General features: G+C 38.5%; 1 protein-coding gene across 1 annotated transcript in view; it reads right to left on the bottom strand.

Annotated features, from left to right (window-relative positions):
* Positions 1-992: 992 nt before the first annotated feature.
* The window catches only part of LOC142052246 (uncharacterized), a 38269-nt gene continuing 23374 nt past the window's right edge, over positions 993-15887 (bottom strand). Inside the window, exons 4-5 of the mRNA XM_075081990.1 lie at positions 5429-5489; positions 993-1775 (exon numbers count right to left, since the gene is read on the bottom strand). Of these exons, the coding sequence (XP_074938091.1) occupies positions 1715-1775; positions 5429-5489 (122 nt within the window). The 3' untranslated portion in view covers positions 993-1714. The remainder of the gene's footprint in view (positions 1776-5428; positions 5490-15887) is intronic.

Below are 15887 nucleotides of genomic sequence, written 5' to 3'. Positions count from 1 at the left end.
AAAGGAACAATTATGAAAGAAAATGGTACTGCAAAAGTGCCGTGTGGGAAACTCCTGTTACTGGTTGCTTATCCTTTAAAAAAAAAAAATCCCTTTGGTTTCCTTATATTATAAATGAGCATCTAAAAAATCGCAAAATCCAAATGAAATAATCAAAGCCTCTAAATTGGCCTTTTGATCCCTAACAAGTTTTCTGCTTTAGGATTACCTGTCTCAAGTCCATAAAACAACTCTTCACCAAGGAATGTTCCCGCTGCTCTGCTTGCTAGCAGGAAAGCCTGCCGCAGGACTGGGTGATGATAACCTGCTTTAAAGGTTGCTGCTAAATTTCAGCATGGGTTTTTTTAATATTCATCCACCTATATTAATGATAACATTTTTGGTTATTAATAAGAAAGAATATTATAATGCTAATTTCTTGGCATTATGTATGCCACTCCTTTCCTCTTTCACTGGTCATGGACAAATACAATGGCCTAGATGATTTCATTGCGTTTTTAAGCTACTAACGTAATAGCATTGAATTTAATAATATAGCTACGATCACAGCTCCGTACAACAGGAAGGGAGTTCCTGGGAACTCCTTTCAAAGGGACTTCCTACATTCGCACCCGCAGCGGGACCGGGCTGGGGCATGCGAGCAGCCTGGCTGCCCTGAGGAGGGAGCGGAAGCCAAGGGGCAGTCAGCTGCTGCAGGACTTCACCTCCTAACCTCAGCTGGAAGGAGGGAGGAAGACAGGAGGAAAGGAGCTGGGCACAAGAGGTGCTCTCCTCGCTTCTGGCTTTTGGCGCATCCCTAATGGAGAAGCGGTAAGGGTAGAGAAGGAGAAGCAGCTGCCACCGTTGGAGTTCCCTTGCTCAGTGCTGAGGCTGTCGCATCCCTCAGCTTCTCCAGAGGGGAGGAACCCCCTACCCCAGGGAACACAAATTTCAGAAGATTCTCTTCCCCATTGGGCTGTCATATGATCACTAGAAGCAACAGCAGCCACCAGGCAGAGAAACATGAATTTATTCTCAAAAATTCTTATAGGTTAGTAAAAAGGTTAAACTGACTTCAGTGATAAATATATCAACAATACAGTTACACTTTTGTGGGGAACTTTGCCCTGCTTCCTTTCTGAGGAATTTCCTGGCTCTTCTATGGCCAATTATTTGCTTTTTCATGTGGCTATATACAAGAAGATACCGGGACTATGTTCTGCATTTCTAAATTTAACTCCAACTAAAGGCATATATTGCAAATGAGCTGCTGCAAGTACTGCAGACAAGCTTGTAGAGTTATACCACTCCTGTATGTTTGCAGGGTAGTTGCTCCGTTCTGGGTTTTATCAAGTGGGAGGAGCTACTGTTTGGATCTAGCTGCTAGGGTAAGAACCTGTTTTTCAGGAGAGTGTTTTGGAAAGAGTAATTACGTGGGAACAGTCACATTAGTGCTTCATCATAATTAATAACAACTGAATGAGTCTAGTGAGATTGAATTACTGAGTCCAGCATGCAAGAAATTGTAGGCCTTTCCACTACAAGATATAAAGTTTTTCTTAGATACTATATATAAGCACCATTGCCAAGGCTACAACTGGGTCTCTATCACAACAAAAATTTGAATGCTTTCAATCATTGCCACATTTCTTCACAATTCCCCATTGTCACATCAGTTTCAAAACTGTAGGGATAGTTCTGGGGCATCAGGTTTGAAGTGAGGCAAGTGATGGACTCATATGTAGAGGTGGTGTATTTGATGCCAGGCAGTAGAAAAGCAAAGGTCACCAACTGCCCTAAAAAAAAGAAGGAATTTTGATTATTGGACTTAGCAAACTAACTAATTCAAATCATGCAAATCATCTGAGTAATGTCAGGTTAACTTCTTACACCATAAATCAAAGCTATGGGTGACCTGTGTAACCTTGCTAACTGAGCAAGACCTTCACAGAGCTTAATGGGGAATTCTCCAGCTTGTAGGTTGTTAAGGATGAGGCAATTTGGGCTTTTCTGCCTCTCCAAACACCTCTTGAACAAGAGAAATCCTGTGTTACAAAAGCTGGAGAGCAGAAATTTTCTGGACTTCAAGCTTCTTTGCTCAACCAAATGTTTGCATAGTTCTGGAAAACTCTCATTCCTTTCCAGAGCAACCTAGTGCTGCTTTGGGAGCAGGTCCTTGTCTCTGTGCCTGCACATCTTTATTAGAGTCACAATTGGTACAAAGAAGCTACAGTGTCTGACTAAGCCTCCTGGCATCCAAACAGCCACATAAGGGAAGAAATTGAAAATAACGCTTTATTAACTCATGGCAGCATGCTGATACTGTACGCGAGTGTGAAAAGATCAAAGTATCTCAAAAGAGGTTTTAGTGCAGTCCAAATGTGAATATATTGTAAGCGATGCTGTACTTCATTGTGGCAATGAGAAGCTGTACTGCAAAAGGCTAAAACTGATGAATTAAAAAGTATTGTATTCTTGTGGTCAGGAGGCTGCTGAGAGGGCAAGGAGCCACAAGGTTACACAACTGTGGAATGACCACAAGTCAGAGAGCAATAGGATTGGCTTTATTCTTTCCAACCTCTGTTTTACTGAACTCATTTAAATCTTTCCTCCTGAAGCAGAGATATTTGGGGCAAACCCTGTGTTATATCAAAGGTCCACTGGGCTAAGGGTTAGCTAAGAGGCACATCGGGTTTGGCCTCTATTTTCCTTGCATTTTTCCATGACTCCCTTTGGATTCTGCAAAGATTATTCTAAGATCCCAGTTACACAGGCCAACTTAAAAAAGATCTGTACCTTGGGCTGTACTCTCTGGCCAGTGACCCGTGCTTGATGCCTAAATCTGCCACACATTGAACCCCGTACGTGACGCTTTGATTTTGTAACACTATAGGAACTGTGGACCTGAGCAGAACAGAACAGCTGGGGCAAATTTGAGCTGCCGTCTGTGTACAGGGGTGTAAGTTAGGTGCAGACCACACTGACAAATCAGGATACAGTTTTTAGGAGCAGAACTTCAGCCCGAGTTTTGCCTTCCTCTGTCCCTGCTGCACTAATGCTCCTCAGCCTCTCTTCTGGGACAGGACTTTGCAGAAATGGATAGCAACAACAAAACCCCACAGAAACCACAAATCACCATTTCAACTTGCTAATTCCAAAGAAACTTAATAAAACATGGGGCACTGGAAATAGCATGGTGAGAAGAAGAAACTAGTACCTGCAGTTTATCAGTAGCTGGAGGTAGACAGCTGAGAGGCTGAGGTTGCTTTAATTGCTTGCTCGCAAGTGAAAACAGCCCCTGCTTACAGTGGTCACCTCCATCCCAAAGTCAAACAAGCTATTTTTAAACTGCATACGGAGAGGAAGACAAGGAGGTCTCACAGGTAGGACCTTCTCACTCATTGAGTTATGATGTTAATGCCTGATGATGTATTAATTTGGATGTAAGCAGCATGCTGGATCCCTGTGCTTAGGGACAGAAGTGCAGTGTCCATAATGTATTGCTCTTCATCAGGGCTCTGAGCAAAAAATCATAGGGTAGCTGTGTTATCTAGGAGCCTCAGGTAGCACTGAACCATACTTCTCTTTGCAACCTTTTTTACATATTAAAAGGCGCTTTTTTGTTTAATTATTTTTGTCCTAATGAAGACCTTGGGTTCCTTCTTTCAGACCAAATTTGAGCACGCAGTTGAATATACTATGGTTATATCTTGCATTCCTGTCTTAACTCAAAGTATTACTTAAATTTTCCATGTTTTGCAGTCGGAAGAGCTGTCTTGTAAAGACACTGTCCTGATGTTCAGGTGTAGCCTATGTTTTAACGAGGATTACCAAAGCTACTTCATTTTAAGCTTTAAACTAAAATAAATGATAACTGGAAGCACTGCTGAATGGTTCTTAGTAACATGAAGAACACCTGACCACTATGTGTGTAATAATATATAATAATGTACACAGACTACTCTGCAACTGATTTATCTGTAAATATTTGGGGAAAAATTGTTGCACCTACATCTATGGTCTAAGCATTCGTTACTTCTATGTGAGCATCAAAGCAGTAATGAAATGATATGACTGAGTAAGATACTGAAAAAATGGGATATTACTGTTGAGTTCCAACTTTATATTGTATTAGTTTTACTGAAGTAAATAATAGTGTCATTTAATTAAATTTAATTTCATCTCAATCTCAGTCATATTACATTGAATTGCACAGTTGCCTTCACCGATTCCATCCCTTGAACCATTTGTAACCTTAGTTTTCCACTTTTGCCTGGCCTTAGGTTAGGGAAGTTGAAGAAATTGAAAAACTGAAGAGATGCAGCACTCTGTAGCTTGCTACCCAGCCCTAGAAAGAATATGAAGGAAGTGGCCGAGCTCTGCAGGTTACCCACAGAGAGGCTACAGCAGCTCTGTAGCTGTGTGTGTGCAGCTTGCCCCTTACGGGAGTGCTCTTTGCATCAAGGTGGAGAAAGATTTTACCTCAGAGTGCGCAGGAGCTTAAAGATACCAGTTTTATTTTTAAGCAGCAGGAGATGCAGAAAAGAACACATCCCTCATAAAAATTGTTGTTTCTTCCAGTTTGCCTGGTATACGGTGTTCCAGTCACAAATACTTTCTTACTCCTTGTACGAGACAAGGAAACAGTAATGAATAAAAAACCCGTTGTCCCTCTCAGTGTTCACACAGGTGGCCTGGTTTTAGATGTATGCTATGAGGGAACTAACTGGTTAAATTTAACTTGTAATAACAGCAGCATGAATCTTATACAAAATTTTAAAATCTGAATGTGGTCGTGCCTTTTTCTGAACTTACCCTCTTCCAGACTTGCCTTTGAGTAGCAACGTTTTCTAGAAATAACTATATATAGGCAAGAATATGGAAGGGGGATGTTTTTTTAACAGTATCTCTATACAAAGGATAAGATCTAAGTTAAAACAGTGGTGTAGCACTGGTGACCAAGACTTGATCAAAGCGGGAAGTACTACACTCGAACACATCAGCTCTAATGTGCTTTAAGACAAAGCAAACAGACAAATCCTACTGAAAATACCGAAAGAATTCATATGAGAACTCCAGTTCATTTGGAAAAGATGATGTGAAGTGTGAACTCATCCTTCTGTGCTGCTAACATGGCCTGAACGTAGGCAGAATGTCCATTTATTTTCTGCATCTCAGTTCGTACGTATATAGTGCTAGCATAGATAAAGTGAATGTCTTTTACTGAGTCCAGCATGTCTCTTCCCATACCGTGGCAAACAAAAACGGTTTCTTTTTTTTTTTTTTTTTTTTTTTTGCCAGCCTTCGGTTCCTCCAGGAGTCATCCCAAAAGCATGCCTTAATGCGATGTTATGCTGCATCTTGAGTGTTTAAATGCCTAGTAAATGATATATCTTGCCTCCTGCTGTGGCTAATGGCAGACAGTGCAGAGAGAGAAGGATGCACCTACCTCACTGTGCGATGCCGACTGCAGCGGTGGGAAGGACTCCCCATGGCAATTCCTTTACAACCTGCAACAAGAAATTTGATTATCCCATCTCTTAAGAGATACAAATGTTGCAACCATAAAATTATCCAGCTTTAATATGAATATGGAGATAATTTAAGGCAACACAGTTCCAGAGTAGGTAATGTGAATGAATATATAATTTAATATAGGTAAGTGCAGGAATGAGCTGTTGATTTAATGAGACACCATTACTTCTTGTTACTGGAGGCTCAAAAAGACGGAAGTTTATTTCTGTGTGACTCAATTATTCTTTTTGCCTTGCCTGCACACTAAACAGTGTTCTAACTAATGGCACTGACTCATTTGAGGATAAACAAGTGCTACCTTCCTGTCTAGTCATGCATGGTACGTAATGACCTACCTTCCAATTAAATTCCTTTAAAAGCTATAGTTAAAGCCCAGTCCTCGGTTTACAAAGATCACTCAGGAAAGCTAGTCTTGGACAGACAATGTGCATCCGAGTCATCTTTTAGTGTAGTTCAAAAAGAAAAGCAAGAAGCAAAGAAAAAATAATTGTTGAATATCTGGACAAAAAATAAATTACACGTCTTTTAAAGATATTAAAGGCATGGGGTAACTAGGAAGAAACTTCATGTCTTCAGGATTTAAAAATAGTCTGTTGGGCATAAATCAAAGGGAATTCTAATATTTCGCAAAACTGTATGCAGACTGACCTCAGAACTCAATGCTGCAAATGATTATAAGCATGCTTTATACATGTGAATAGCATCGCTGTAGTCAATCGCCCTTGGAAAACCAACACATTTCTAAGCATAACTGTTAACAGGATTTGATCTATTTTTGTCTTGACTGCATTTTTAGACGTTGTAACTTATCGTATTCATCAGCAGCCCATCTTTCAGAAGGTTGGCAGAAATTTCAGTGGCTTGGAGTGGTTTGGAGATGCAGTTAGATACAATAGCCCACAGATGGAGATGGTGCTTTCTTTTGATATTATGTGGTCATTATGCATACCATTATAGATGGACGTTTGAACTAGGAGAGGGTCTTAACAGTTATCAATAGATGAGTTTCTTTAAAGAAATGCAAAGTAAAATCTATTGTAATGTGTTTCCTTTGGAGCTTTATTAAAACCACTGATGCTGTTGTGAAAAGATGAATTGAAAAATGAAGTAGATTACGCAGATAATATTTTCAGCTTTGTATACAGGAAATGACATTTAATTTTAATATTCAGAAATAATAATTTAAATATCAGGCTGGTTCATTTTTTGAATCATCATAGAAGTTAAAACTTTTAAAGATAAAACCCTTTATTTTTGAAAGAACAAATGATAGCCGTGCCAGTTATTTGTGGGTTAATATTTGTATATTTATTCTTTATCAGCCCTGCTGAGTTTATCCTTTTTTTATTGCATTTTATATCCTTCATGCCTTGTAGCTCTGTCTCATAAAGTCCTCTGTCATCTATTCCCAGATAAGTACTACCTTGTGGACTATTACACACTTTTATGATTTTTTCCTGCCTGAAACAGTGATTCTTGATGTATTTCTGCTTTCATTTCATGCTCTCTAAGCCCCTATAATTCAATTAAATCCTTTAATCACAGTGTTACCATGAGAGGATAAGTTTCCTCTGGTTTATTTAAATTCTATTTTAATTTTGCTGTTCTGTTACTCGCAGAGGTCTAGAAGTCCACAGCTGATACTGCAAAGAAAGATGACCTAGCATAGGCAAAGTTTTACAGGAATCAAAAGGAAAAAAATCTGGATTTTTTCCAGTTTACCAGTACTGTCTCAAGAGAACCTGCATTAGCCATCGTGGGAATCCCAGTGGAGGTAGCACTTCCCTACAATGTTTTTAACACACATTTAACTTGGAAAGGAGGAGCCTGGGGGTGGAGGGACTGAGGAGGGCATGGTCATAAATGATCTGAATGTTGCCTCACAGCAGGGTTAGGATTCCAAGAAAACCATATTATCCTGGCTTTTCCTGACTTCCAGGTGTTAAAGTTTCTAAGTAGACTGCCTTCCATGCCATATATTGCTTGACATAACATCCGTAACAGTGCAGATAAGGGCATATTCTCCCTATGTTGTAGGAAACAATAGGAGAGGAGCGTACAGAAAACTGCCGTGCTTTTTTCCTGCAGAAAAAGTGAAAAAGAATACTTTCCTGCAGTGACTATGAGTACTTCAAAAAGTAATTTAAGCCATGTATTAGCCATCTCCCAGCAACTTCACACCTTGAGTCAGGCGCCATCCTTTGCAGCGTAACTGAAGTATGGCTTTCAATGCCTTAACACGGGAGTTTTGGACTGGTTCTTGAAAAGAGGCTTTCAATGGCATTTCTTCAGGATATTTTTCCTTTTTTTTTTTTAACATGGAAACTAAGTGGAAATTCATACATGTATCAACAGAAAATCATCTCTGGTTAACGCAGCAGAGTGGGATGAAATTATCAGAACTACACATGGAAATAACAAATAACTGTCTTATGAGCAATTAGAGGAAATTACTATTAACTTTAGGGACACTCAGCTGGAATCTCAGGCCTGGTGAATTAGGTTATTTTCATGCTTGTTAGTTTGCTCATTGAAATGTTGTATCAAAACCAGGTTTTTTTTTCTTGTAAATTAATAAGCTCCCCAAAGTTTTAGACCAGAAAAAATTTCCTCCTTCCTATTTGCCAAGTAAACTATGGCCTTATGTAACTGTAAAATGGTTGAGCTGAGAAGCAGGTGGAGGGAAAGTGTAGAAAGCGAGATGAAAGTTAGTAGTGTCCGTTACATGGTGACCATTTTGCTCCCAGGACTTAAAAGCACATTGTTAAAATTCTTTGCAAAGATTAAGTGACCAAGCCTGACAGCGAAAAGAGATGAGGAAGTGCCTGAAACTGGTTGCTAAGCTATGAAAAGGTTTTTGCTAACAGGTGTACGTAAGTGGAGTGCATAAATAGCAACAACTTTCCTATACTAAAGCTACTAATTGCATTATTGGTTCTTAGCGGATGCAGTGCAGGCTGTCTTTATAAAGAACACATTTGCTTGTGGTTCAAGTGCGACCTCCTAGGGAAAATGACTGTGCTAAACACTTGCAGCTTTTTATATCCTACTAAAGGCTGTTTCTCAGGTGTAATACAATCCCTTTTTTTAAAGGACAGAATAGCCTTTTATGCTTGGAAGCTAATGTGAGCTGAAGATTAATGTCCAAAGGTTTCCAGATTTCAACGAAAGTCTTGTATTTTAAGAAAGGGTATTGTTTCCAAAATATGAAATGTGGTTCATATCAAAACTTCAGGTTATAATGAACAACCTAAAATCCAAGAAACGAACTGTAATACGTCAATACTATCACCTCATAAATAGATCCACACTTTGCTAGATTACGTAAAAGTGGAAAAAGGGCCATTTCAGACCACATCTCTCCCTATGAATTGCTTCTAATGCAGGCTACCTGGCTGGTTCACAAAGAGGGGGAGGGTCTCGTTGTTCCTTTGCTCCACAAGCGAAAGGTTTGATAATATTAGAAGACCTACATTTCATTCATCCTGAGATAACAACTCCATTTGCTGACTCAATTTCAGGTTTTCTTCAGTGTCCTACTGGCTGCTCAGAGTACTTTTTAAGAGTTCTTGCTAACTGGTGGATAAAGTGCTCTTCCTCTCCCTTAACCTTCTCCAGTTGCAAGTATCTGTACTGCTGCTTCACCCCATTCTGGAAGGCTAGTATTCACCAAGTCACTCTCTGGCTTAAGGTGCTCACGTTGCCTGTGTTCTCTACCTGTTTTTATTTCAAGTGTGAACTGGAACATGTCATCATATTCTCTGCCTCCAACTTTTATTTTGCCCTTCTTTTTTATTTTTGGAATACAGTGCTTTGTAGATGTACTTTTAGTTTTTCTAAGCGTAAAAGCAGCATTGCTGAAGGACAGCTATTTGGGAAACTCCTTTAGGCAACTTTTAGTTCTGTAAATCAGACAGTAAAGCTAGAATTAACCTTTGCAAAAATTTTAGTTCTAGAAACTCAGAAGGTTCCTCAATATGTAATGTTATACACTGACTTATTTTCTTAGTCGTCTTCAAGCGAATCAAGTGTAATCAGCAAATTCATCTCTGCAGAAAACAGAATTAGAATTGATCAGGACTGTATTAGTAAAACGAGTGAGTCATGGTACTGCCTAAATTTATGGGAAGCTCTACTTATGTTTCACACTAATTAACAGAGCATCCGTCCCCTTACCTTTTTTCACAAGCAAAATTTACTTTAAACAACTTCTTGTTCCAGAGATGTGCATACTGTGTTTATTAGACTTTGAAATAACAAAATACAACAGATGTTCCCCACTTCTGGGAGGGGAAGTAATAAATCTGTTATAATGAGGTGAGGAATCCAGTTACTGCAAAGGCTTAAGATAAGCTGAAATAGAAAGATTTTTGAGAGAATTAGCATCTCTAGAAGTTCTTCAAAGATTAGGATATTTTCTAATTACAGTTCCACCTCTCTCTTACAAAGACAAAATACCTGTATTGTACCACTTCCCATTTTCCTCCTTTTTTTTTTTTTTTTTTCCTTAAGAGTAAGATTTTGCTGATGCCTACACTAGGGGTTGCCCCACAGCAAAGTGACGCTGCTGGGTAAGTCTGTCTGTGCAGCACTCCTGGTGCTGGGGAAGCAGCTGCCTGATCTGGCACCTTTCTCTGTGTGTGTGTCTTAGTAAACTCTTAGTCTGATTGTAATGTAAAGAGCAATAGAAAGCTATAGGGCCAGGCGCTGGTAGTTGGAGTGCCAGAACTACGCGTTGGCAGATCCTTGTCTGTGAGATAGATACCACCCTCCAAAGAGTCAGATTAGCTTTCATGTTTTGGAGGACTTCCATTCTTTACCTTGGCTTCGTATCTGTTGCATAGAGGTACTCTAATATCAAAATGTGTAGAGGGAAATTCCTCTGGGAAGTATCTGAGAGATCTCTTCTGAGTCAAAGTGGTTTCTCACTAGGTAAGGGCAGATAGGATTGAGGTGAAGACTGGAGAAGGAGACAAAGAAGTTAAAATAAATTACTGTAGCAGCAAGAATGAGTGAGAATGAAGTCCTAAAGGTGGTGATGGGAATTTTAGTTCATGGGTCGAAGAAAAGATGGGAAAGAATTCCTAATAAATTATCGTCTAATGAAAAGAACAGATAATATCATAATGCAAGGTCTTATGTAAAAAGAAGCAAGATAGAGCTTACAGATATAACACAATGGATTAATCTGGTCTTTTCTTACCATGAAGCCTGTATATGTATGACAGCATCTTGCACGTCTTCTAAAAGAATGTTAGGCGTGCTGTAGTAGGGATTTAATTTTTGCTTAAGGAACTAGTCTAAGGTGACCTGAACATCTGAGGCTTGTCTTGAGTTTAGGTGTGAGAAAAAACTGGAAGGTCGTGTTTTATATTTTTTACTTGAAACATCTTTTGAGGTCAGAAGCCTTGAGAAATATAAAAATCCTATTCTGTGGCAAGACCGATTGCATAGCTGTACGGTCATGGTGCTTATGATTTGCAGAGATTTCCACTGTGATCGTACCTGGGCCTTCAGTTTATTTATTCCAGAAACACTCCTTTGGACCATACAGTAATTATATCTCACTTTGACCAAGTGACTCTTAAACTGGAAAACTCTAAGCCCATAAAACTACTCTAACACTATATAGAGAATGGAATTTTCTGACTATCTAAAGGTAAAGATTTGATGTTATATATCTAAAAGCAGCATTATGCTATGAGGTATAAGCCAAAGCATTTAAGATTTGAGCTTCTAGCATTAAGAGCATAGACCTGAAGTTCTGTTTGAACTTTTGACTTGTAGGTTTGTTTTAACGACAAGCGGACTCTTGTATTCTGTCCGCATTTATGCTAACTTTTCTGATTCATGGATTGCTTTCTTTCCTTCTTTTTACATTCTGAATTTTTCATTATATTTTTCCTCTGATTTGCTCTTTGGCTATTACTTAACATTTTGGGAGAAAAGGAGAGAGTTGAAGAAATACTGGCCTGTAAAGGTATTTAAAGGACATGCAGATTTCTGAAGCCTTGGTTTTCCTTTCAAACACTTTTGTATAGCAATGCGTACGCATTTCTACTTACATTGGTACAATCATAAATTAGAATTATTAAAATAACTTTATGTGAATTTATTAAATCTAAGTTATCAAATTAAAAAGCCAAGCTGGTACGCCAGTGTTATATGCACCTGTCCTAAATAAACGGGAGAACTCTCTGAGGACAGACTTGGTTTTGTTGGTTTTTTTTTTAACCCTTTTCATTGCTTTCTGATGAGGTGTTTAGGGATAATGAAATTAATCGTCCTTACTAGAAAACAGTCTGTGATCAGCTCTGTGAAAGTAATAAATTTGGTCAGATTAAGCTGTAGAAGCATAGTCAGCAACCTTGGTAGAATATGAATTGGTCAAAGCAAAGCAAACTAAACCCTATTCCAGAAGAAGAAATACTTAAATTATACCTGTGACCTATTGATTTAAATGAGCAGTCATAAAATATATTGCAGGAGGTAACTATAGGATTTACTGAAGTAATATTATAGAACCTGGAATTAGTTTGAGTAGATCTTGACACTTACTACTTAGTAGCTAAATCAACTGGTCTTCCTTTCAACTAAGGTTGACGTGAAGGAGAAAAGGTGAGCAACCATGCTTGGTCCGGTTACACTGTGACCATGAAGGTGATGGAGCCAGTGCTTGGGTCTGATCTAAGGGTGAGGGAGTTTCCAGACACTTGTAAGATCCCTTACACTATTTCTATGTTATTGTCAAGTATAAAATGCTAAAGGGAATGCTTGATGTAGTGTCATTTCCTTCCCTCCCCACATTTTCTCTGGAAAAGGAGAATAACTTGACACTTAAGAGGGCAAAGGGAGTCACCTATGAAAGGAGCCTGCATGCCACTGCATTTCGCTGTATTCATAAGCCAGCATCTGTTCTTGCAAATTGGCTAATAGTGTGTGCAAGCAGGTATTCACTAATTAGGTGCTCAGTTATCCATTTTGCTCAAACAATGGACATTTGCATATAGAAAATGAAAGGTTTTATGGACAGCTAACTCTTCCCCTGGTAATGAGCATTAAGCAGGGACCATCTTAAAGACATCCATCAACATTTCAAGGCTTCAGGGAAGTCAAGGGGGCTGGAATTCTCTTATGAATAAGCACTGCATAGTGTTTCCTAACAATTAAAGTATATATGTGGCAATATTAATATCTGAACATAGCAGAACCCAATATAAATGATAATTAGGAGAAATGACAGCTCAGCAAAAAGGAGCGATAGCATCATTAGTGCCACTAGGGGCTTTGTGAAGCATACTCTTCACTGTACAGCTATACAAAAGGAAAGGGGGTGGGGAACAACAGCTTTTGATTAGGCCAGATAGTCCTCTGGAAATTCAAACCATTGCCTAGACAGATTGCAATAATTTTCTAATTTTCAGAAGGGCCTAAGTATGGCTTTTCAACGGGTTTTCAATTTTCCATCATAAGTGCTTTTTGAAAACAGGACTTAAGGCTGATGCCAGAGCCTTTCTTTTACCTTCTCTCTGTATTATGTTAGGACAATTACTCTAGAGTGACAACCTGGAAGCCCTGAAGGCTTTTTAAGATACATTTAAACCTGAAATATAATGAACTATACACTGTGGAGTGGAAGATAGGATTCCAGTTCTCTCTCATTTAATGTTTCTTTCTGCCTCTCTCATGAGGATTTTGTCTGTTTTGTAGGGATGATGTCAATTTTATCCACGTTCATAAATCAACTTTCTAAGATCTGAGGCAATTACAAGAGGGAAAAAAAAAAAGAAGAAAAAGCAACATAAAAAGTTGAAAATTGTTGTTACTTTCGAGCCAATATCATATTAATAACTTTTAAACCATAACTCTAGTACCTTTATTCACCACATCAAAGTGGAATAGAAGTTTTAGCCTATTTTATTTAGAATATATAACTGCCAATAGCACTTTCATTGCATACTTTAAAAAAATCATTGCATAATTCTCTAGGTATCTCAGAGCCTATAGACACACTTCTGATCATGTTTGCCGATCTTGTCAGTAGGAGGTGTGTGTCCAGAGGAAGAAAAATAAAATGTAACTGAAATTCCAAATCTCAGCAACTCTCAGCTACTTAAATGATCTATTTTGATTCAGTGTAGCCTCTGAACAGGTGTCATTCTTTTTCTGGGTGGGTGACTGCTGTCCTGTTTGTGGAAAGTTAGAAGCCACGGTGAAAGAAATGCTTGACCCAGGCCCCCTCCAACCTAGGGGTCTTGCAGCCTTATGAGTCCAGAGGCCTCAGCCTTTAGTATTTAAAAAGCAGCTGAGTATCGAGCTCTTTAATCCTTAACTCTGGTTTTGTTTTTTGCATTTTTTTTTTAGATCAGCTAGAAAGATTCAGAACTACAACCCCCCCCCCCAAATGCTAGCTTTCAAAGCCTAGAGCCTTATGCTGAAAAACTAATTAGATTTCTCAATGCAGAGTTTAGCTCAAATATTAAATTTGTATTATTGATCAGGTTATTAAATGTGTGTGGCATATTAGCAAATTTTTCTGGCTTTTAAATAAGTAAATATATATCAGATATGGCAGGGAAAAAATAATATCCTCATCAAAGCTCCAGGAAACTTTACTTTCAACCTCCAGGATGAGAATTCGGCTGCCTGTTCTTTATTTGGTTTTATAAATCCCCTTTTTGGCACTTCTACCCAAGTTTAGATAATGCTACTGATTTCAGCTGTAGTGCTTGTGGACAGAATTTTGTGTAAGAGAGCCAGATTAGTTATTCCTACCTTTCCTCTTAGCTACACCTATCCTTTCATAGATGCTGAGACTTTATTGCCTCATTTAGAAATAAACAAACAAAAAATTCAACTCTGATCTCAATAAAATCTGAACCCCCACCAAGTGTTTCTATAGTCAAGAAAGGAAAATTCCCTAAGGTGTCAGAAGACCCAGTCATATGAATAGACATGCACAGTTATTTCCCCCTAAGGGATTTTAGAAGATACAAACACAGCTCTGCAACAATTTCTGCTGGTCAGTTTTTATGATGATTTATCTTTTCTGGTAATGCTTATGTGATAGCAGTTTAAAGAATGACTCTGTGTGACAGTAAAATGTCTTTAAAGACTATCACAACAAAATATTTTCATATCATATATACTCTAAAAATGTGCTACTCTATAGTCACATTTCCAAAATAATCCTATATAGACCATCCTATATGATGCAGAGTTCATGCTGTACCACTGAGCAAGTCAGCTTTCATAACATAATGAGATCTTCTCTCGGGTAAGAATAATGCTCTATTTAAAAATTACTAAATTGGTATTTGTGATGTTATGCAATGTTCCAGTCTAGTAGAAAAAGTTGTAATCTTCTGTAAAAAAAGTATCACCACAGTAAAACTGATGACAAAGAGCAAACAGAAAACTCACTGCTGAAAATAATTCCTATGTTTTACAGGCACACCATCTCTTGATCCTGTCCCTTGGAATAGTGATGTTTCCATTTGTCTGAGCCAAAATCACAGTGAGGAGCAGTCTGCATTTGGCCATACCTGAGACATCCAACACAGAAAAGGACGTAAGTTTAAAATTGAAAATGGTGGTCTTTAGAATGTAACGCATTAAAACCTGGCCATCTCTAGTGGTCATGTTCAGTTCATGATGTGTCAGCGATAGGATGACCTGGTACCTCCTTCCAGTAAATGAAAAGACCCCATAAATCTTTATGTTGTCAGACCAGATCCTATAAATCCTTTATGTAAAACATAAGCTACTTATATAGTGTATGCATAGAAAATATGCATTTGTTCCGCTTGAAAAAATTCTGTACAGTTTTATGGCTAAAAATTGAAACAAATGAAAGCCTAGGAGTTCTTTCCTCACCACGCTGCTTCTACTCACAGGGCCAAAGATCATGATCTTACTGCAGATAGGGGCTTCCTTGAGTGAAAAGTTTTACATCAGTATGAGTAATATTATGTTTGTTCTTAATGGTAAATTAGTGATTTATTGCAGTACACTTAAAGATGCTATTGGGGATATATTTTTAGTTCTCTACAGGCACATCCAGGAAAGTCTCCCGAGTCTTCTTCAACCAGACTGGATTTTTACAGTTCCTGATTTAGCTATGAACTAAGTCCTTTGTGCCTTTGATATATGGTCCTTTGTAGCAGATTCAAGCCTTGTTCATTCTGCCTAAATCTCAGCTATACTGTGTGTCTTGAAATAGGATTATCTACATGTTTCCTAAGGGATGATGAGAGTAATGAACAACTGGTCCACAGTGGGCCAGCTTTTCATGAAAATTCTATGTATATTCTGCTTTTGTTAACAGAAACTGACCTTTATATTTTGAACTGCCAATTCCCTGGAGTTTCTCT

The sequence above is a fragment of the Phalacrocorax aristotelis genome, chromosome 2 (assembly GCF_949628215.1).
Source record: "Phalacrocorax aristotelis chromosome 2, bGulAri2.1, whole genome shotgun sequence".
NCBI classification, from domain to species: Eukaryota; Metazoa; Chordata; class Aves; order Suliformes; family Phalacrocoracidae; genus Phalacrocorax; species Phalacrocorax aristotelis.
The sequence above is the reverse complement of the archived record's forward strand: the minus strand, read 5'-3'. Positions and strand labels throughout refer to the sequence as shown.